The sequence below is a fragment of the Plecotus auritus genome (genome assembly GCF_963455305.1).
Source record: "Plecotus auritus genome assembly, chromosome: X".
In the NCBI taxonomy this organism is placed as follows: Eukaryota; Metazoa; Chordata; class Mammalia; order Chiroptera; family Vespertilionidae; genus Plecotus; species Plecotus auritus.
The window spans coordinates 42,922,893-42,947,529 of NC_137784.1; the positions used below are offsets into that span (position 1 = coordinate 42,922,893).

The 24,637-nt window shown below is 40.2% G+C and overlaps 1 protein-coding gene across 1 annotated transcript in view; it reads right to left on the bottom strand.

The window, feature by feature from the left end:
* Positions 1-24,637, bottom strand: part of LOC308239277 (vascular endothelial growth factor receptor kdr-like) — a gene marked incomplete at both ends in the record, with an annotated part of 686,009 nt that overhangs the window by 37,550 nt on the left and 623,822 nt on the right. Inside the window, one exon of the mRNA XM_080652065.1 lies at positions 18,226-18,326. Within this exon, the coding sequence (XP_080508191.1) occupies positions 18,226-18,326 (101 nt within the window). The remainder of the gene's footprint in view (positions 1-18,225; positions 18,327-24,637) is intronic.

A 24,637-nucleotide genomic window follows, 5' to 3' on the forward strand; every position in this document is an offset into this window, starting at 1 on the left:
GGTTTCTTGTAAACAGCATATAGTTGGGTCATTTTTACCCATTCAGCTACCCTGTGTCATTAATTGGACCATTTAATCCATTTACATTTAAGGTTATTATTGATAGGTACTTATTATTTTTTAAATACATTTTTATTGATTTCAGAGAGAAAGGGAGAGGGATAGAGAGATGGAAACATCAATGATGAGAGAGAATCATCGACTGGCCGCTTCCTGCATGTCCCCCACTGGGGATCGAGCCCGCAACCCAGGCACGTGCCCTTGACCAGAATTGAACCCAGGACCCTTCAGTCCACAGGCCGACACTCTAGCCACTGAGCCAAACCGGCTAGGGTGATAGGTTCTTATTTATTGCCATTTTAATTCTGTATGTGCAGGTTTCTCTATTCCTTCTTCTCCTTACAGCAGTCCCTTTGGCCTTTCTTGTAATGCTGGCTTGGTGGTGATGAACTCCTTTCGCCTTTTTTTTTTTTTTTAATTGGGGAAGCTGTTTATTTCACCATCTATTTTGAATGATAGCCTTGCTGGATATAGTAATCTTAGTTCCAGATCCTTGCTTTCTATTACCTTGATTACTTCATGCCATTCCCATCTGACCTGTAGAATTTCTGATGAGAAATCAGGTGTCAGCCTCATGGGAGCTTCTTTGTAGGTAACAGTTTGCTTTTCTCTTGCTGCCTTCAAGATTTTTTCTTTGTCATTAATTTTTGGCATTTTAAGTATGGTGTGTCTGAGCCTTGGCCTGTTTGGGTTCTTCTTGCTTGGGACTCTCTGTGCCACCTGAACTGATGTGACTTTTCCCTTTACCAGGTTAGGGAAGTTTTCTGCTATTATTTCTTCAATCACATTCTCTATCTCTTTCTCCCTTTCTGCCTCTTCTGTGTCACACCTATTATGCAAATATTGTTAAATTTCATGTTGTTCCACATCACCCTTATGCTGTAATCCTGTTTTTCAATTTTTTAATTTTTTGTTCTCTGATTGAGTGATTTTTCAACCCTGTCTTCTAATTCACTGATACAATCCTCAGCTTTCCCTAATCTGCTGTGTATTCCTTCCAATGTGTTCTTTATTTGTGCTAGATCATTCTTTATTTCTGTTTCATAGTTACTATATTTTTTCTCATGCTGTTGAGCATTTTTACCATCATTACTCTGACCTCTATATCAGATACATTTCTTATCTCCATTTCATTTATCTCTTCTCCTGGAGAATTCTCTTGTTCTTTCATTTGGGGGTTGTTTTTTTATCTCCCCATTTTGGCTACCTGTTTTTGTTTGAGACTATGTATTAAGTAGATCTGCTATGCCTGTCAATCTCTAGTGCAGGACAATGTCAAAAACTGTTTCTGACTAATTAGATCAGGCAAACACTCAAAGACTCCAAATACCACCTCTTCCTTCAGACTGATAGGATTCTGTCTTGAATAGCCTTCAGGAAATTGTCCACAGGTGTGGTGAGAGTTTTTTTCAGCAGGGATTGGGCAATTGCTTCTGCCTAGAGGTTAATTGTTATTCTGTCTCTCAATGGGCCTCAGAAACTCTGCACTGTGGGGCAAGGTGTTTTTTAATAGGATGAGTCAACTGTCTTCCCCCCAGGGAAAACCACCTGGATAGCAAATATCTGTATGAGAAAGATGACCTCCATAGCATGAAAGAATGACTCAGCACAGGAAACTGTGATGTATGCCTTCTGAGCTTTAACCCTAGAGATCCTGATGCTGGCTTTTACTCACACAACTCCAGTCTCCTCTGCCCTCTCTCTGCTGGAGCATAAGGTGATTTGCTCCACAGGAAATTTTGTGTGTTGGCCCTTTAATAGGGTGCATGCATTTCCAGCTGTCTCTCCCTGGCAGATAGCAACCCTACTGCTTTCACAGCCAGATGTTATGTGGGTACCTTCTCAGGTCTGGTGCTCTCTGATGGAGGGTCCAGCTTGGGGATTAGACCCCAGAGTTCTCAGTGGCAACTCCCCATAGCTGAGATATCTCTCCTGGACTTCAGTTGTTGTCTGTGGTAGCTGGGCCAGCCCTTTCATACGCCCCTCCTTGCAGTCTCTATGGGGTCTCTACTTTCTGTCCTCAGTTTTCAGGGTTCTCTCCAGTGAGTCTTAATTTGCTAATCCAGGGAGTTTTTCTGTATTTTAATTGTAGTTCCAGTTTGGTCCTAGGAGCGTGTCCGTGCAGCATCCACTTTTTCTGCTGCCATTTTTAATCCCTCCTTTGTGTTAATTTTAAAAAGTACCCTTTTCTTTTAAGAAAAATAGATGTATCACCATGACAGAACATATTGATGGTGTACCCTTGTGCAGGACACAAACTGCACAATCATACATAGCTGCCTTTGCCTTTGAGTAGATTTGAAGTGCTAAATATGAAAATATTGCAGCCAGTGAGATCATGTATAGGACAGGGCTGTGCTTGAGGCCGAGATATTGCAGAAAAATATCAAGGCTGGCCCCAGGGTAACATAGTTTATATTGGTAGCCCAATGCTGAGAAGTTTAACCTACTTAGATGGGATAAACATGAAAAATAATATAGGACCAGAGACTGGGACTGCTCGTGTCACAGATGCCTACCTGAAGACCACACATATCATCAATCAACACAAAAATATGGCTACCAAGCAGGTCTCAAATGATATCTATTCCCCACATATTCTCTCACAATATGAACAGTAAACAATAAGCTGCTCTGCCCTTACTCACTCAGGGTTATTGCTGACTTAGTACTCCCAGATGAATAGCATTACCAATTTCTTCCCTGAACACTTTTTAAAAAATATATGTCTATTATTGATTTCAGAGAGGAAGGGAGAGGGAGAGAGAGAGGAACATCAATGATGACAGAGAATCATTGATCAACTGCCTCCTACATGTCCCACACTGGGGATGGAGCCCACAATCAGGACATGTGCCTTGACCAATAATTGAACTGTGACCTCCTGGTTCATAGGTCAATGTTCAATCACTGACTCATGTCTACCAGGCCAGACCCTCCCAAAACTCTTTTTTTTAAATTTAATAAATCTTTATTGTTCAGATTATTACAGTTGTTTCTCCTTTTCCCCCCATAGCTCCCCTCTACTGGTTCCCACCCCACCCTCTGCCTTTACCTACCTCCCACTGTCCTCATCCATAGGTGTACGATTTTAGTCCAGTCTCTTCCTGCACCCTCCATACCCCTTTCCCCCTGAGAATTATCAGTCCACTCCCTTTCTATGCCCCTGATTCTATTATATTCACCAGTTTATTCTGATCCTCAGATTTTTAATTCACTTGATTTTTAGGTTCACTTGTTGATAGATATGTATTTGTTGTTCATAATTTTTATCTTTACTTTTTTCTTCTTCCTCTTCTTAAAGAATACCTTTCAGCATTTCATATAATACTGGTTTGGTGGTGATGAACTCCTTTAGCTTTTTATCTGTGAAGCTCTTTATCTGACCTTCCATTCTGAATGATAACTTTGCTGGGTAGAGTAATCTTGGTTGTAGGTTCTTGCTTTTCATCACTCTGAATATTTCTTGCCACTCCCATCTGGCCTGCATAGTTTCTGTTGAGAAATCAGCTGACAGTCGTATGGGTGCTCCCTTGTAGGTAACTAACTGTTTTTCTCTTGCTGCTTTTAATATTCTCTCTTTGTCTTTTGCTCTTGGCATTTTAATTATGATGTGTCTTGGTGTGGTCCTCTTTGGATAACTTTTTTTTGGGGTTCTGTGCACTTCCTGGACTTGTATGTCTATTTCTTTCACAAGGTCGGGAAAGTTTTCGGTCATTATTTCTTCAAATAGGTTTTCAGTATCTTGCTCTATCACTTCTTCTGGCACACCCATAATTTTGATGTTGGTACGCTTGAATTTGTCCCAGAGGCTTCTTACACTATCTTCAACTTTTCGGATTCTTTTTTCTTTTTGCTTTTCCGGTTGAGTGTTTTTTGCTTCTTTGTATTTCAAATCTTTGACTGGATTCTTGAGTTCCTCTAGTATGCTGTTGGGTCTCTGTATAATATTTTTTTATTTCAGTCAGTGTATGTTTAATTTCTAGTTGGTCCTTTTTCATATCTTTGAGGGTCTCGTTATATTTATCGGCCTTTTCTAGAAAATTCTTGAAAAACCTTATAACCGTGGTTTTGAAGTCTATATCCAGTAGTTTGTTTTCCTCCATTTCTTTCATTTGTGATCTGTTTCTTTGTCTCCGCATTTTCGCTAATTCCCTGAGTTGGTAGGGTAGCTTTGTGTGCTAGGTTTCCTATAGGGCCCAGTGGGTCGGCCTCCCCAGTTAACCTGAGGTGGACATTCTTGGTACACCCCTTTGTGGACTGTGTGTACAGCCTTGTTGTAGTTAAGCCTTGATTGTTTTTGGTATCACTGGGAGGAATTGACCTCCAGGCCAATTGGCTGTGAGGATCAGCTGTGTCTACACTGGGAGAAGTTTGGTGCTGGAGACAGCCTTATAGGATCAGACTTGAAAAATTGCAAAAGCCTCTGTGCTCAGCTTGGATGGGGCAGAGCCTCAGGGCGGAGCAGACAGTCTGAGCTTCCCGTCAGCCCTGCCCTTGCGCGCACGCCTCCAGACCTCTGCCTTCCGCGGCTCCCCTGAGTCTCCGCCCAGGAGTTCAGATTCCCCCCCGTAAGAGCGTGGGTCCTCAGGGGCTCGCCCAGAACTGGAGTTCAGTGCAGTCAGAACTGGGGTTCAGTGCAGTCAAGAGCTTCCGACTCCCTTCTGCTAGGGAAAGCCTGCGGCAACCTCCGCATTCAGTCTTCTCTGAAAGCACTCACGTGCGCGCGCCTCAAGACCCCTGCCCGCCACAGCTCCCCTGAGTCTTCGAGTCTCCGTGTGTCTTTCTCTCTACCTGACAGTCCAGACTCCCCCTGTATGAGCCTGGGTCCATGGGGTTTTGCCCGGAACTGGGGTTCAGTGCAGTTGGAACTGGGGTTCAGTGCAGTCTGGGGCTTCCTTCCCCCTCCTGAGTGGGGGAAGGAAGTCAGCCAGGCACTCAGCCGCCCTTCCTCTCTGCTTGAGTGTCTCCATACCTCAGCCCTTTGCCGCTCCTCTGATTCTCTGTGAGCTTTTCTCTTTCCTTCTAGTTCTAGAATTTCCACTTAGCCAGCCTTCCTGTGGTTCTGGATGATGTCTGTTCTGTCTTTTAGTTGTAGTTTTGAAATTGTTGTGCGAGGCAGCAGTTTAGGTACTTACCTATGCTGCCATTTTGGTTTCTCCTCCCTCCCAAAACTCTTGATGATAAAATTAAATGACTAAAGGAAGTTCGAACATCCCAGCTTGATTTTGTCACTTTGTTGTTCTGAGTGGGTGGAATAAGCTGGCTTAGGTGAAATAAAAAATGTAAGTGTGAAGAAGAAAAAGAAAATACTAACAAGATGGCATAGACTTGGAATTTCCTTATTACTTCCCTATTAATACAACCAAATGCCCTAGAAATGACTCAACAGAAATTATTTTTAAAAATAATCTGAAAGCTGGAAAAAAATTAGTCAAATGACCTAAGAATTTGAGGTACAACAATGCAGTGAGTTCCGTGAGTTTACTCTTTGTCTATCATGTATCCATTGACATGATCTTAGAGGTCTGAAAGCAAGAATCATCAAATGACCTTTAGGAGAAGTAGGTCAAGATGGGACATTAGAGGATGCTGAGCTTATCCCCTCCAAAAAACACATCAAATGTGTACCTATATTTAGAGCAATTCCTCCTCAGAGATAACTGAGGGCCATTGAATAGCTTCAGTACAACAAACATGAGAGAGAAAGAGAGACCACATAGAGAATGTTGGGGGAACTATAAGAGGTCTTCAGGAACTGAGGAAACTCTCTAGGAAAAGAGAAATCCATGAGTGCCATTGTTTACATTTCAGCTGCACTTAGAAAGCTAGAGGGAGCTTTATCCTGATGCGGTGGTCAACCTGCAGGGTTACTATAACTTGTCTCCAGCCACCTCTACCATAGTTAGCTAGAGCAGGAACATGAGAGTGCCAGAGTGCATATGCACAAGGCTCCTCCACCTGGAAATTGATTCACTGGGTACAGCAAAGTGCTGGTACACATACCCACTGGGCTATTTATCCATATAGGCCCACCAAGAGAAAATGCAGGACTATCAGGGTGATGTGGTGCCTGCACATAGAGCTGCCCCATTTAGAAAAAGTGAAAAACCAGCAGGACACAGCTGCATGTGCACATAGTGTTACCTCTCCCAGGGAAAGTATAATACTAACAGGGAGGGTACTGCAGTGCCTGCACACAGGGCATCCCTTTCAAGAGAAAGGGCAGAACTGGTTGGGTGCTACTGCATATGCACGTAAGGCTGCCCACACAGTAAAAGTGTAAAACTAGTAGGTAACTGCTGCATAGGCATTTAAGACTGCTCCACCTAAAGAGAATGTAAAACTACCGAAGCATTGTGGTAGGGTTTGTCACACACACACACACACACACACACACACACACACACATACACACACACACACACACACACACACACACACACACACGGAAGCCCTGTCCAGACCAAGCTCAGAGAACAGACATTTAAAGCAACCAGGTGTGCCATGCACACACTGGGCCGCCATGCCCCAATCATAAGGTAAGGCAGAATGAATACATCAGGCTTCCCTACTCCGATTTCATTCTGACCATGTATAGCCTGAACAACAGGGAGCTACCACACATGAATGTACACCAGGCTGCTCCAACTGGAACCTATACCTTCTGGCCAATTGGCACACCAGGCACTACACAAGACTGCTCCAACACCAACCAGCCTACTCAAACCATCCTGGATTCCATCTTTACAGAAGTCACTTCTACACAAAACCTTTTATTCAAGATCGAGATAGACAGCTATATCCTCTAACTCATAGGGGGAAACACAAACTCTCACACATACACACACACACACACACACACACACACACACACACACAATGGGGAAGAATATGCCACAAATAAAGAAAAAGAAACCCAGAGGAAAAACTCTGATGAAATACAGATCAGTTGTTTTCATGATAAAGAAGTCAAAGAAACTGTCATCAGGATGCTCGATACACTTGAGAGTAGACTGAAAGAACTCAGAGTGAAACTCAACAAAAAGTTAGAAAATATAATAAAAAAGCAATCACAAATGTAGACTACAATAATTGAAATGAAAAATACTTTAGAAGGTATTGAGAGCAGATAAGTTAATACATAACAGATTAGCAACCTGGAAGACAGTATAGTGGAAATCACCTAATCAGAACAACAAAGTGAGAAATTAAATTTAAAAAATTAGTGAAATATAGGGGACCTATGAGACAACATCAAGCACTCTAACATTTGCATTATAGGGATTCTAGGAGCAGAAGAGAGAGAGGAAAGGGCAGAAAGTGTATTTGCAGAAATAATAGCTGAAAACTTTCCTAATCTGGAGAAATAGCCATACCTTACATATCACTTGACAATTCCAGCTTTCATTGAGTTCTCCCTTTTGGACCCTCTAAAAATTTTTCCTATCCCCAAAACCAATTCCCTGGCCAATTTCTACTTCTTGCATCTGCTCTCATCCTTCCTCCAAGCTCTCCAAACACCTCACACTATGAAACAAAATTAGTTGGCTTCCAGTCAAGATGAAGGAGTAGGTAAATGCTGTACTTGCCTTCTCCAACAATCATATTCAAATTACAACTAAACCACATAACAACCATCATTGTGTACCACCTGAAGTCTATAGCTAAACATAATTCCTATAAGTAATGTTATACAGATGAATCCACATTAATACTGATAAGAGGGGCAGGGACACGAAACAATCTGCTCCCACACCCACACGTTGGGGTTAAAAATCAAAGGGAATTTCGGGGATTCAACATGGTGACAAGCAGGACTGGAGTGAGACTGAGAGTGTGAGTGAGTGAGTGCGAGGGAGAGTGTGGGGTTGTGATTGTGGGAGGGCATCTTTCTGGGGAAGCGGATCCAGCTCTCTGGGTGGAGGAGCTGCTGGCCTCAGCCTGCTGCTTGGCAGGACACTTCTCCCTGCTTGAGAGAATGTAGCTTACCATTTTTGGGGAGCTAAGGGATCCTTTGAGGGAGAACCTTGCCCCAGCTGTCTCAGGGCTCGGTGGGAAGTGCACAGCCCCTTGCCTGCGACCCAAAGCCTCCAACACACAGATTAGCCATAGAAGCTCTGTGTGTCTGATCTGTGGGCCTTGAGGGACTGGGTGGCAAATTTGCCAGGTATTATGTGGGCCCTGCCCTGCCATATTGCTGAGCTGGGCATCTGGCCAGCCCTGCAGCCTCTACCAGCAGAGAGGCACTTGGCCTAGCCTTACCACTGGAGAGGCACCCTGCACTAGTGGAGAGGCACCTGGCCCAGCCAATACCCTGCACCAGTGGAGAAGCATCTGGTCTTCCCCAAACCCCCATGAGTGGAGCGCCTGACCTGCCCCAACACCTTGACAAGAGGCCTCCCTGGACACAGGGACCTGCTGCCCTGACTCAGCACGCCTAACCCAATGCCCCTGAATGACTGGCCGCGCTGTTTGAAACTGCCTCTTAGAAGTGGCCTAACGGCCTCTGAGTCCTCTGATGAACAGACCTGCCACAGTGACCCAGCACACCTCATAGGGTGTCTCCAGAAGATCAGATCCAAATCTGTGACCTGGAGTGATCAGTTGCCACAACTAGGCACATATTAATTAATACAAAGGGACAGTCAAAATGGGGAGACAGAAAACAGGCCCCAAATGAAATAACAGGAAGAATCTTAGGAAAAGGAACTAAATGAAATGGAAGCAAGCAATTTATCAGATATAGTTCAAATTAGTTTATAAGGATGCTTAAGGTTGAGAGAGAAGAACAAAGTTAGAGGAATCATGCTACCTAATATCAAACTACACTACAAGGCCACAGTAATTAAAACAGCATGGTACTGGCATAAAACAGATATATAAATCAATGGAACAGTGTAGAGAGCCCAGAAATAAACCCACACCTTTATAGTCAGTTAATATTTGACAAAGGAGGCATAAGCATGCAATGGACTAATGATAGTATATTCCCCATTTAATAATGGGGAAACTTGGACAGATACATGCAAAAAAAACTGAAACTAAACCACCTTCTTACACTGCACACAAGAATAAACTGAAATGGATTAAAAACTTAAATGTTAGACCCAAAACCATAAAAACTCTAGAAGAAAACACAGACAGTAAAATATCAGACATTTTTCCTAGCAATATTTTTTCTGATATATCTCCTCAGTCAAGGAAACAAAAGAAAAAAGAAACAAATGGGACAACATCAAACTAAAGAGTTTTTGCACAGCAAAAGAAACCACCAACAAAATGAAAAGACAACCCACTGAATGGGAGAACATATTAGTCAATGATATATATGATAAGGGGTTAATATCCAAAATTTATAAAGAACTTATAGAACTCGATACCAAAAGACCCCCAAACAATCCAATTAAAAAATGTCCAAAAGACCCGAATAGATATTTCTCCAAAGAGGATATACAGATGGCCAATAGACATATGAAATGATGATCAATGTCATGAATCATCAGAGAAATGCAAATTAAAACCACAATAAGATATTACCTCATACCTGCCAGAAAGGCTATCATCAACAAATCAGCAAGCAACAAGTGTTGGTGAGGATGTGGAAAAAAGAGGACCCTAGTGTACTGTTGGTGGGAATGCAGATTTGTGCATACACTGTGGAAAATAGTATAGAGGTACCTCAAAAACTTAAAAATTGAACTGCCTTATGACCCTGCTCTTCCACTTCTGAAAATTTATTTGAAGAATCCAAAAATACTCATTTGAAAGAATATATGTACCCCATCTTCAGTGCAGCATTATTTACAATAATCAAGATTTGGAAGCTGTCCTGGTGTCTTTCAGTAGATGAATGGATTAAAAATCTGTGGTATAAAAAACAAAAACAAAACAAAAAAATCTATGGTACATTTACACAATGTTGTGAAAAGGAAGAAAAGTTTATCCTTTGTGACACCATGGATATACCTGGAGACCATTATGCTAAGTGAAATCAGCTGGTCAGAGAAAGACAAGTACCATATGATTTCACTCATATATGGAATTTAATGAACAAACTTAACTACCAATCAAAATAGAGACAGACTCATATATAGAGAACAGGCAGGCAGCTCTGGTGTGGGGGGAGTCTTGGGGAGTGAAGGGATTGAGCAAAAATAATAAAAAGAGATAACTCATGGACATGGGCAACAATGTGGTAATTGCAGGTGGAAGGGTGTGGGTGTGGGTGAAAGAGGGCATAGAGTGGATAAATGGTGATGGAGAAAATAAAATAAATTAAAACAACAACAACAAAATGGATGTTTAAGGAACTTAATGAGAACAACAGCAGGAAAAAGTATATAGAAACTATGAAATACTATCACTCAGAAATGAAGAATACCGTATGTGAAATACAGAATACACTGGAAGGAATAGTCAGTAGGCTGGATGAAGCATTAGATCTGATCAGTGAATTAGAAGACAAGATAGAAAAATATCACTCAAACAGAATAGCAGAAAGCAAAAATAATTAAAAAGCAAGTGGATAGTTTAAGGGAACTTTGGGACACCATAGAAAGTGCATCATAGGGTTACCATCTGCATCATAGGGTTACCAGAAGAAGAAAACAAGCATGTGATAGAAAACCTCTTTGAAGAAATAGTGATAGTAAATTCCCCTAGCCTTGTGAAGGAAAATGCCATACAAGTTCAGGAAGCACAGAGAGTCCCAATTAAGATAAACCAAAGAGACCCACACCAAGACATATCATAATTAAAATGACCAAGATTAAAGACAAAAAGAGAATCTTAAAAGAAGCAAGGGAGAAGCAGTTACTACAAGAAAGTTCCAATAAGACAGTCTGCTGATTTCTCAAGAGAAACACTTCAGGCCAGAAGGGATTGGCATGGAATATTCAAAGTAATGAAAATCAAGAAAAGTGCAAGCAACACTGCTTTATCCATCAAGGCTATCAGTTAAAATCAAAGGTGAAATAAAGAGCTTCCAAGACAAATGTATACTAAAGGAGTTCATTACCACCAAACCAGCATTGCAAGAAATGCTAATGGAACTGCTTTAAGAAGAGAGAGGAACATAGGCATAAAGATGAAAAATGGCAATAAATAAGTACCTATTAATAATATATTCAAATCAACAGATATAGGGTAGCCAAATGAATAAGAAAACACAACCCATAAATATGCTTTCTACAAGAGACCCACTTCAGAACAAAAAATACACACAGGCTGAAAGTAAAGGGATGCAAAAAAAATTCCATACAAATGGAAATGAAAAATAACCTGGGGTAGAAATATTTATATCTGACAAAATAGACTTCAAAACAAAGACCATAAAAGAGACCAAGAAGGTCACTACATAATAATTAAGGGATTGATACAACAAGAGGATAGAACCCTTAAAATCATATATGCTCCCAATATTGGAGCACATAATCTTGGTGGACTGTAAAGGAGAAAGCAACGGCAATACAGCCATAGTGGGGGACTTTCACACCCCACTGTCATCAATGGTTAGATCTTCCAGACAAAAAATCAATAAGGAAACAGTGACCTTAAATGACACACTAGATTAGATGGATTTAATTGATATTTACAGAACATTTCATCCCAAAGAAGCAGAATATACATTCTTCTCAAGTGCACATGATTTATTCTCAAAGATAGACCACATGTTAGGATGCAAAATAAGTCTTAACAAATTCAAGAAGTTTGAAATCATAAAAAGCATCTTCTCGGACCATAATGGCATAAAACTATAAATCAACCACAATAAAAAGCTCAAAAAATATTCAAACACATGGAAGCTAAATAGCATTTTATTAAACAATGAATGGGTTATCAATGAGATCAAGGAATAAATTAAAAATAACCTGGAAACAAATGAAAATGAAAACACAAACATCTAAAATCTACAGGACACAGGAAAAGAAGTCCTGAGAAAGTTCATAGTGTTACAAGCCCACCTCAAGAAGCAAGAAAAATCTCCAGTAAACAATGTAACCCTACACCTAAAAGAATTGGAAAAAGAACAGTTGAAAAAGCTGAGAGCAAGTAGAAAGAAGGAATTAATAAAGATCAGAGCAGAAATAAATGACATAGAAATGAAACAAAAACAAAAAACAGCACAAAATATCAATGAAACAAAAAGCTGTTTCTTTGAAAGGATACACAAGATTGACAAACCTTTAACCAGACTTATCAAGAAACAAAGAAAGAGGATCCAAATAAATAAAATCAGAAACCAAAGAGGAGAGGTAACAACTGATATCACAAAAATACAAATGTTTGTAAGAAAATATCACAAACAACTATGTGCCAACAAAAATGACAACCTAGGCAAAATGGACAAATTCCTAGAAACATACAATCTTCCAAAACTGAATCAGGAAAAAGTGGGACACCTGAATAGACCAATAACAACTAGTGAAATTGAAGCAGTAATAAAAAATATATAAAATATAAACCTCCCAGGAAACAAAGGTCCTGGACCAGATGGCTTCACAGGTGGATTTTACTAAACATTCAAAGAAGAACTAACACCTATCCTCCTCAATCTTTTCCAAAATATTCAACAGGAAGGAAGACTTCCAAGCTCTTTTTATTAGGCCAACGTTATCCTGATACCATAACCAGATAAAGACACAACAAAAAAAGAAAATTATAGAGCAATATCCCTGATGTACATAGATGCTAAAATTTTCAATGAAATATTAGCAAATCAGATCCTGCCATGCGTTAAAAAAATCTTACACCATGATCAAGTGCAATTTATTCTGGGGATGCAAGGTTGGTCCAATATTTGCAAATCAATAAATGTGCTACATTACATAAACAAAATGAAAAATAAATATCACATGATCATATCAATAGATTTAGAAAAAGCATTCAATAAACTCCAGCATGCATTCATGATAAAAACTTTTAGCTAAGTGAAATATGTCAGACAAAGACAAATACCATTATTTCACTTATAGGTGGAATCTAAGGAACAAAATAAACAAACAAACAAAATAGAAACAGACTCATACAGAGAACAGATTGACAGTTATCAGATGGGAGGGGGCTTGAGTGACTGGGTGAAAAATATGAAGGATTAAAAATTACAAATTGGTTGTTTCAGAATAGTCAGAGATATGTAGATTACAGCATTGGGAATATAGTCAATTATATTATAACTGTTTATGGGGTCAGGTGGGTACTTGAAACATTGGGAGGAACACTATTTAAAGCATATGATTTTCTAACCACTATGCTGTACATCTGAAACTAATACAGAATGATGTTGAATATCAACTGTAATTGAAAAATAAAAAGGGAATTAACTATTGAGATGGACAACATCTTAGATGAAAGTGAAGGTAATGATGTTTAGGGAGAAGAATGCCAATCTCAGTAGGGTACCTATTGCATGATACCATTTATGTATATAATATTTGTGAAGTAACATAATTATACATATGAAAAATATATTGGTTGCTCTGGGCTATGGACAGGGAGAGAGGGTGTGGGCATAGTTATAAAGTGGTAGCATAAGGGGCCAATAGTACCTGTGGTTATGGTACTATTATCTATCTTGATAGGTGGTGATTACACAAAGCTGTATGTGCTTCAAAATTGCACAGAGCTATAAATACTCACATTCATATGTAACTGGGGGAATGTGAATAGCTCCATGGATTCTATCAATATTATTTCCTTGATTGTGACATTGTACTATAGTTACACAAGATGTTAAAGGAGACTGAGTGAGGGGTGCTTGGGACTTCCATATTTCTTTACACATTCCTATAAACCCAATTGTTTCAAAATGAAAAGTCAAAATGAATATAAAAATTTAAGAAATTTTAAAAATTTAGAAAGCAAATGCTGTCTTTGGATTTTTTGGGCCCTTGCGACTTTGTAAGTTCTGGTGTGGTAAAAATACATTCATCTAAGGGGGGGCAAAATAAATATTTTGCATGATAGGCATAAGATATAACTAAGATGGGTGAAGTTTAACTACCTAAATAAAAAGTTCCTTGACCCTTTCTAACTCTTAGCAGTGGTAGTGCAGTGGTGGTGGTGATGGTGGTAATGGTATTGAAATAAAGATGGTTCCTTCTGAAATGTCTGCCAGACACCTGACCAAGCAGCTCAACTGGTAACTCCCTTTCCAATGTGCCAGTAATGATAAGCTATTCATGCTAGCAGTACTGCAATGAGGAATAAAAACCTCAAATGCAAATTTCAAAAAAAATCAGTTAATTCCTACATAAAACAGAAATAAAACTCATCTTTATAAATTAACCATGGGCCAGGCACTGAGCTATGTGATTTATATTTATTCATTCCTTTAATATATATCACTACCTTATGAAATGGAGAACACTCCTTTTTTTCATATATATGAGGAAACTCACTCAAAGCATTGCTGTTACTTGCCCAAGGTCTCACATACTCAGCTGGGAAGATGTAGAATGAGGGCTGGTGCATAAATGTGTACCAATCTGTAAAATGTTTCCCCAAAAAGCAAAATAATATAATGGATGCAAAAGTTACTTTTTTGAAGACTATAAACACATAGGAATTAAAAAAATAAAGCAGGCTGTAAGGTCCTTATAATGTCCTTGTTCTTTGAATAATATATTCTTAATAGCATGGTTGTTTTTGTGTGCACAGATATTCACGTACAACAGAACGATGGCTTGGATGGATGGGATAGGTGAAAAATGTCAAACCTGTGACACATGTTAAATCGGAAAGCTTTCTCTTGAGAGAAGCAAGTAACCCAAGCCATGGGTAGCACAACTATCCTGTAAGTAACAATCCACAACCCAGGTGCTATTGGAAATTTGAATTTCCCCTTTCAATAAAAATAATTGTAGACAATAGTCTGGAATGCACCTGTAGCATTCACCTTGTTATAAAGAGGTAGCACTTGTCATTTTACCTCTGGCTACCTCCTTTAAGAACTTTTCCCTCTACTTAATTACGGAGCTAATGAGAACCTTCAGGGAGTAAGTAAGCTTTTGAAACTGGTGAATGCTTGAAGGAAGGAAAAAAGTTCACTCCCCAGAAAAAAAGAACTTCACAGTGGGGGAACCTCTGTCTGCCAGTGTTGCTTCTGAGCTGTTTCTGAAACACTGTACCATACTTGGAGCTACTGGGATGCGCCAAACAGCTGTCATATATCTCTGGGATCACCAAACCCAAGAGTCTGTGTGTTTTTTGAAGGTTCACTGCCTGATTCTGTGTCTTTACCTTTGGATTTATTTAGTAATTATACATATTAGAAAAAGCAACTATCCAGGAGTGTGGAGAATGGGACTTTAATTAGCTTTATGCTAGAGAGATCAAGCTCTAAAACAAGACTGGATTTAGCAGGAAGTAGAGGTTTGAAATCCTATCTCTAATACTTAGTAGTTGTCAGAACTTTGTAAATTATTTAAACTTTCAGTATTTACCTCATGCAGCTGTTGTGAAGACTGAGTAACTGGTGCATGGTGTAAGAATATAGTAGTTGTACATTATTATTATTATTATTATTATTTTAAAGAGTGCCTTTGACCAAAGTTTATCTCTCTGGGCATCCACACCTATGAAACAAGAATCTTGAAATGCACAAGGTCTTGAGGGTCTTTCCTGATCTAATGGTGACAGATAAGTTTTGGAGTAAAGAAAAGTGAGGCAGTGCATATGAGGTTCTCTTGCTAACTTTATTTGAGACTGTTAGCAGTCTGTCTCTTCCTCCTGAATGTATGAGCAGAACCCAGAGGTAAGTGTGTGGAACTGGGGTGAGGGGGAGTGGGTAGAAATCTATCTCTGAACACAAAGACATCATGATCAGAGTGGGTTCATGCCTAACTTAGAAGCTGAACAAAGGGTGTGTCAGGTATCTTTGGAGAATGACAGTATAGTGGCATCAGCACTTAGGCCTTAAACTTCAGCAGGTAAGTGTTATATACCAAATGTCTGTGCCCCCCAAAATTAATATGTTGAAATTTAATTCACAATGTGATGGTATTTAGAGGTGAGGCTTTTGGGAGGTGATTAAGTCATGAGGGTGCAGCCTTTACATGAGGAGATCAGAAAGCTAGCTCACTCTTCTTTCTGCCATGTGAGGATGTGAGGATGTGAGGATATAAGTACAAGTCAGCCATCTGCAACATAGAAGATGCTCCTTACCAAAACCTGATCATCCTGGCATCATGATATTAGATGTCCAGCATTTAGAACTGTCATAAATAAATTTTGGTTGTTAGTGAAAAACCAAATTTAAGATCTTTTATTATAACAGTGAGTATGTTTGGAAGGAACTTTGTTAGAAGGTGAAGAAGGGTTTATTATTTGCTTTAAAAAAATTCCACTTCAAGTAATTTGCTGCTGATGAAAAGGGTTGGTCCTGCAGAATAATTTCATAGGTGTCTATATAATCATGAAGAAGGTAGGGAGGGAAGAAAGGGCCAAGGATCTGGGGAACTGATAAAACATAAATCATGGTTCTTCAGACATTAATCAATTTCTTTTGTTGCCTTGGAGGTGGAGTGTGGGGATAAAAGAGAGAAAACAGTGGATGAAGATCAAAGCTGTGGTCCTTTTAAAACCTTTGACTAATTGGCTATCTTTGATACTTTGCTTCCAACAATGTTTTGTTGTAGGTATGAATTATTAATCCTACTTTACAGACAAGGAAACTGAGGTCAAGAGATAATCTAACAACCAACATCAACAATCTTCAATGTTCAATAAATATGTTTATTTCTCACATCCATTCCAAGTCACCATCATTTCTCACCTTGACTAGAGCAATAACCTTCTAACTGATATTCCTACTTCCATTGTTACTTCCTTACAATCTATTCTTCATACAGTAGCAAAAGTGATTCCTTTTAAAAACTTTTATTTATTTGTTGAGTTTTAGAGAGAGATGAGAGAGAGAGAGAGAAATAGATAGAAAGAGATCAATTTATTGTTCTACTTGTTTATACATACATTGGTTGATTCTTGTATGTATCCTGACTGGGGGTTGGACCTGTAACCTTGGCATATAAAGACTATGCTCTAACCAACTGAGCTACCCGCTACCGAGCTAGGGCTCAAAGTGATTCTTTTAAAATATATTTTTATTGATTTCAGAGAGAGGAAGGGAGAGAGAGAGAGATAACACATTGATGAGAGAGAAACATCAACCAGCTACCTCTTGCATGCCCCCTACTGGGGATCCAGCCTGCAACCTGGGCATGTGTCGTGACTGGGAATCGAACCAATGACCTCTCGGTTCATGGTTCATGGGTCAATGCTTAACTACTGAGTCACACCTGCTGGGCTCAAAGTGATTTTTAAAAAATACAAGTCAGACCATGTCATCTCACAGTTCTGAACCCTCCAATGGCTGCTTATCTCATTCAGAATAAAATCATAAATTCACAAAGCCTAAATGATCTTGTCCTTATATAATTCAAAAAGTTCATCTCATGTCATACCCTTTCCTGCTCTCTCTTTTCCAGGTGTGTTCCCAGCAATACAATGGTACCCAGCCCAAAATAGGCATGCAATAAATATTTGCTGAAATAAATTAGTGAGTAAATCAATGAAAGAATATATGCCATGTGCCTGAAACAGTGCTGGGAGCCAGCCTCTGAGTGAGTACCCTTTATGCTAGAGGGGCTTTAAGTAGAGGCTAGGAAAATACACAGTATAACCCCTTCCTTTAGAGAACTAACATTCTGAGTATAGAAACAGACCCTCTGCAAGCCCGGAAAAACAGTGAGGAACACTTACAAAGCAGTAGAAAGGAGTAGAATGCAAACATGATTATATTCTATCCTCAGATATAGGATAAAATGTGCCAGAAACTGCATCTTTAGTTTCCTCCTCTTCTCAATAACCATTAATCCCAAATTTTAACCTTGGTTAATCTATCTTCTCAGCAATTTCAAATGCTATTAGAAAAATTTGAAAAAAGTGAGGGCTTTAGATATAATGCTCAGAAGGTCTGTGGCTTCTGGGGACTATCTAGGAAGATGTTTCTCATCACTAAGGTGCAAAGGTGCACCCATATCCCAAGTGCCATTGAGAGAGAGAAATTATATATGTGGTAACATGTCTTTTATTGACACTGTGGATTAGAATCATATATGTGCATCTCTCCCCTGATTAAATATCCTTAAATATGGTACTCACCCTATGGTCATCATCCCATGTGGCCAGAAGTGATTTTCCAGGTGCTTCTGGGTCTTGATCTCATCCCAATTCAGCACAGTTGCATAATCTTCTTCAAAGTCCTGGACAGAAAAAGGATAAAGGTATTAGTATACTACCTGACCCATGGAAACAAGCATCTGAGAAGTTGATGAAGGCTTGCAGGATATGGTCTACCCTTCTTCCTTTTAGGAAGCTGAGTACCTAATACCCAGCTAAAAACCATTCCTCAGCTTCCCTGGAAGCCAGGTGTGGCCCTGTGAAATTTAGACATGGGCAGAAGTGATGTGTGCAACTTTAGGGTCATCCCTTAAAAGAAAATTGCTGGTCTTTGATTTCCATTTCTTTCAGGCTTGTATGCATAAGAGTCAGCTATAACCATGTGAATAAAGATAATCCCCTTCAATTTTGATTGATAGTTTTGCTGGATATAATATTCTTGGATTCAGTCCTTTGCTTTGCATCACTTTGTATACCTCCTTCCATTCCCTTCTAGCTTGATGTGTTTCTGTTGAGAAATCATTTGATAATCTGATGGGGGATCCTTTGTAGGTAACTCTGTCTCTCGCAGCCTTTAAGATTCTCTCTTTGTCATTAACATTTGCCATTGTAATTTTTGTTTCCTCAAAAAACTAAAAATGGAACTCCTATTTGATCCAGTGATCCCACTTCTAGGAATATATCCCAAGAAGCTAGAAACACTAATCAGAAAGGATATATGCACCCTATGTTCATACCGTGTTTCCCCGAAAATAAGACAGTGTCTTATATTAATTTTTGCCCCCAAAGACACGCTAGGTCTTATTTTCAGGGGATGTCTTATTTTTCCATGAAGAAGAATACGGTACACATTTATTGTTAAATGAAAATAAAGGAAATTTATTACCTGTATACGGTACGGTAGTACGGTAGTTGTCAACACAAACCAGACAAACTGAATCCTACAGTATCAAGAATTTACTCATTTATTCAATGACAATCATGTCATCATCTTCTGGAACATCATCATAACAATCCAATTCCTGAATTTCCTGGTGAATTTCTTGTGACTCCATTTCTTTCAGAATCAGTGGACCAAATCTCTCATGTTTAGCAATAGCACTGTCTTTAAATGAGTACTTCTTGTCAAGGTAGCCTGCTCGCAGTGCATTTGCAATGCAACTGTCAGTAATTTTCTCCCATGAATTCTTCACCCAAGTCACAACTTCTTGCAGTTTAGGTTTCACAAAGTTTCCACGCTGATTTCTCTCCATTCTATTTTCAATGTAGTCATTAATTTCCATGCACAAATTGTCTTTGAATGGCTTGTTTATTGCAATATCAAGAGTCTGGAGATAGGCCATCATTCCTGCGGGAATCATTATCTGATCTATTTTTCTTTCATGAAGAAATGTCTTCATGTCTTTAGTGTGGTGAGTGCTGGCTGCATCCCAGACTAGCAGACCTCTTTGGCTCCCTCGCATAACAAGCGGCAGCATTAAATCGACCCACTTCCTTATAACTGCTTATGTGGCCCAGGCTTTTTCAGTTTCAAGAATAAAAACGCCCAAAACACGTTCAATCTTTTCCTTCTTGCCCTTAGAAATGATTAAAGGTGGGATTTTAGTGCCATCCAGACGAATTGCCAAAATACAGGAAACATGTGCACTTTCATAAGCAGTGGAGGGAATGTACGCCAAGGAGGCACCCTGCTGTTCAATTGTTGTTTGAGATGATTGGCCCATAAACACTGCAGTTTCATCCATAGCAATAATGTTGGAAAGATTGTATTTAGAGTAGTCAGCATCATCAATAAAGGACTTGAATGCAACTGCTCGCTTAATAACTTGAGTATCTTCCAACCTAAACAATGTTGTAGATCTTCTTAAAGACAGTTCACTTCGCTGAAGGAAATTATCCAGCCAGTGTTGTGATGCTTTGAAGTCTTCGGAGGCTATGTCAAACTGTGGTGCCATTACAAGGGCAAATTCTTGAATCTGAGCCCTATTCACAACCAAAGCCTTTGCTCTCCTGTCAACAACCCATTCACAGATCAGGTCTTCCAGCTCAGAAAATAATGGTTGTCGACCTGATCCACACTTGCGCTTTTTAGCATTTCCCTTGTCCACTTGTTCAATGAGGTTACCATACTCTGCTCGCCATTTTCGTACCAATTGGATACTCAACATCTTCTCTTTGCAGAAAGCAGTAAGATTTTGGCCCCAAGAGTCTTCCACGATTACTTTCTTGTACTCCACGGAGTAGCTTTTTCTTTTTGCACTCATTTCTAGGGGTAAAAAAAAAGGAATTGGGGTATCAAGGTGGGGGGAGAGGGATCACTCAAAATGACACAGGGGGGATCAGAGGGGGGAATCAAAATGGCACAGGAGAATCAGAGGGGAATTACCATTTTAGTAACCCCTTTTGATCCTCCTGTGTCATTTTGATTGCCCCCTCTGATCCTCCTGTATCATTTTAAGTGATCCCCCTCCCCCCACCCCTGTGCCACTGAACACCTTCACCAGACATCCCCCCTACCCCTTTATCAGACATTTACCCCCTGGGGCCTGCCTGGGGACTGTCAATGGGCTTGCTGGGGCCTGGATCTGGGCTGGAGCAGGGTCTGCCACTGACTGAGAACCTTCAGTCATCATGAAGGCGGCCGCGAGCATCAGGTAGTGTCACCAGAGACAGACCAGCACTCACCACCTTCGCCACGTCCTGTCCGCTCTAATCCTCCTGTTCTTCTACACGCATCTGCAAAAGTCTCCTCTCTCCCGCCCCATGCTCACCACTCACTCCGACCTCCGCTCCGCCTCCACACAGCAGTGACGTCAGGACTGGTTGCTAGACGCCAGTCGGGGCGGCCCTAGCGACCAGTTTATGGTAAATTAATTTTCATTCTGAGACAGAGCCTGGGGGCCTTATTTTCGGGGGATGCCTTATATTTCACTCAGAAGGAAACATGTAAGTAGGTCTTATTTTCGGAGGATGTCTTATTTTCGGGGAACACGGTAGCAGCACAATTCACCATAGCTAAGATTTGGAAACAGCCTAAGTATCCAACAGCAGATGAGTGGATTAAAAAAACTGTGATACATCTTGTGGACGAAAGGGGCCACATGTTGACCTGACAAGTTCAGGGGAGGCCTGCATGGCATTCTTGCAAACTCAGAGACCTAAAGTAACCACAAAGGATGGTCTGAAATTAAACTTTAACTAAAAGCAGTTATGGTGGGCAGTTGCATCCTAGGCCGGTATCTTCACTGACAAGGTCAACCTTTACCTTAACTGAGCCTACCTGTCTTTTTGCATCTATGATAACATACCCTTGAAATGTCTGGGTAACTTGTAACTTCCCTTTTTCTGGAGCCCCTGGGGCACAACCAAATGTACTAGGCACCAGGAAAAATGCCACAAATTCCTTCATTATCATGTTAATTGTTCCTACACCCACCTAAGTATGTGTCCATCATTTTACTTTTTATCCAATCCCAGGGGTTTCCCACGCTTTGCTTTATCCCACCTCCTTAATCTATCACCAATGAATTTCATGTAACCCACCTACGTCCCTCCTTTGATTGCAATGTATAAATTCAAATGTAACCTGCCATTCTCTGGAGCATTATCTCAATTCGTTGAGGTTCTGCTTCTGGGCATATGTCCACAGTTTGGCTCAAATAAACTCACAAAAATTCCTTACAGGTTTCAATGTGGTTTTGTTTTTGTTTTTGTTTTTGTTTTTGTTTTACGTTAACAATCTACACAATGGAATACTATGCTGTGGTAAAAAAGAAGGAATTCTTACCATTTGCAACTGCATGGATGGAACTGGAGAGCATTATGCTAAGTGAAATAAGCCAGTCAGAGAAAGATAAATATCACATGATCTCACTCATTTATGGAATATAATGAACAAGATAAACTAATGAACAAAAACAGATCCAGAGACAGAGAAGCATTGGTCAGACTGTTAAACCTTAGAGGGAAGGTAGGGGAGGGTGGGGGTAAGGGGCAGAGATGAACCAAAGGATTTGCATGCATGCATATAAGCCTAATCAATGAACACAGACAACAGGGGGGTGTGGGCATGAGTGGGGGGTTGGGGGGTTATGGGAGGATGAAGACATATATGTAATACCTTAATCAATAAAGAAATTAAAAAATAAATAAATAAAAATAAAAGATCATTTTTAGCCATAAAAAAATAACCCCCTATGCCCTAGGGCAGTGGTCAGCAAACTCATTAGTCAACAAAGCCAAATATCAACAGTACAACGATTGAAATTTCTTTTGAGAGCCAAATTTTTTAAACTTAAACTTCTTCTTCTAATGCCACTTCTTCAAAATAGACTCACCCAGGCCATGGTATTTTGTGGAAGAGCCACACTCAAGAGGCCAAAGAGCCTCATGTGGCTCATGAGCCGTGGTTTGCCGACCACTGCCCTACGGAAAAGTAAAGTAACAATAAAAAAGGAACCTAGATCTTTAGATTATTTCCTAGAGCTGAGTCATTTCCCAGTATTTACTGGCCCCTTACTCCTGGACTATCATTAAGTGAGAAAGAAACTTCTAACTTTTTAAACACTTTATTTAAAGTTGGAAAGCCATTTTTATTGAGGAATTTGGAGGAAGAAATTTCTATCTTGTTAAAATCCTTGTATTTTAGGGATTTACAAAAAATTATAGTAGCTTAGCCTATCCCCTAATTATTAAGTTTCTCTGTTAGAGAATAACCAATTTGGAGTCTCAGAGAAGTATTGTATTTTTATTTTTGTTCTTGTTATGTTAATTTATGACTGAAGAAAGTCTATACATTTCTTTGGACCCAAGGGTTTACTTATTTTAACTTCTGCATTGGGTTATTAGGTGAAGATAAAATTATCTATGTGTCTTTATTGAAGAATTTGTAAGAAAAAAGGATAAACCCTCTGTAAAAAGAGGAAATGTTGCCTCCAAACAGCATGGAGGAACGAGCCCTGGATGGCTTCCCAGAAGTCAGTGGCAAGCACTAGACACGTCACACTACTGCCAGCAGCTCCCACCCACTCCTCTTCTCTCTTCTCCCCATCCCACAACCCTGGGTCCCCTACAGCCAGGTACCAATGGTTTTCTGAAGGCCCAGGGATAGATGCACTAGGCTTGCCTCTTAACTGGGTCAAAGTGGGCTTTGCTTTGGAAATTCAAACAGGAATGTAAAATGGTTGAGCTCTTTCTAGTCCAACCAAAGATGACTACTCCATCCCCTTTGAAGGGAGAGGGAGCAAAGGATTGCCCTTCTGAATGTGCACGCTTGTCGGGTAAATGGACTATATTATTTGTTAGCATGGAGAATGGAAACAAGGTTAGAAGAATATACTATATAGTATCCATGTTAAAGAGTCACTGAGTTCTAGAGGGCAGAGGGAGCACTGAGGCTTTCTGATTCCAGCTAGTGCTCCTGCTGGCAGCCCTGAAGTCCTGGGGATGGTCATTCCTCTCAACTGGGAGACTGTTCTCAATCCACCTGATGAACTTGTATCCTGCATTAACTTGGCCTCCACAGCCATCTGGACCACCTCCAAAGCTCCCCGAAACACCCCACGCAAGAGACTGGAATAAATAAGGATGAGTGGTTATCAGGAAGTCCCAGAAAGTCCACCAAGGGGTTATTTTCCAAAATGAGGAAGAATTTATCACCAGCTGGGCTCCAATTGGTGATGCTTGGAATGATGCCCAAGTACATCTTGAAATTCACATTGGCAGTTTCCCAAAAGTCATGGCACTTCCCCACATTTGACTGTGCCAAGAAATCTTCAGTCGAACTCCAATGCTATAGCCCATTTTGTCCAGCTGTTTATTCACATCTTTGTCATTTTCCTAGTCCTTGCATAGTTGGGTGACCAGAGCCCCATTGGTCAGAGTGAAGACCTCAGAGCTCATTTTTTTGCTCTTGGTGCCATGGTTCCCCTGCCTTGACATGGTGCTGGCCACCCAAACCCACCTCACCATAGGCCCACTTGGTGACCCCTTCAGACCTATGTGAGGGTTTTATATAAATTTTCATCATGCTATAATCATCCTCTGCTCAAATCAGAGTTCAACTATCAGTTAGGAATTAAGACTGCTAACGTCAGCTTTATAAAGCCATATTGGCAACTGTTTGCTAAATGCAAGAGGAGCAAGTGGTATTGTGGTAGGCAGTTAGACAGACATGAGCAAGGTAAGGATGATGCGCCAGATACAGGTCACCAGGGTGGAAAGCCCCAGGTGCCTAGCAATGGACAATCAATTGTAGGGTGGGACCTCACCCGCTGGGTGATTTTTCCTACATAGTATATCACTGTTCATGTGGTTTGGACCCCAAACATTTCCTCCATAGAGATAACATCTATGCATCAGTTGTATTTTAGCTCTAGGCCCAGAAAAGCAGCAA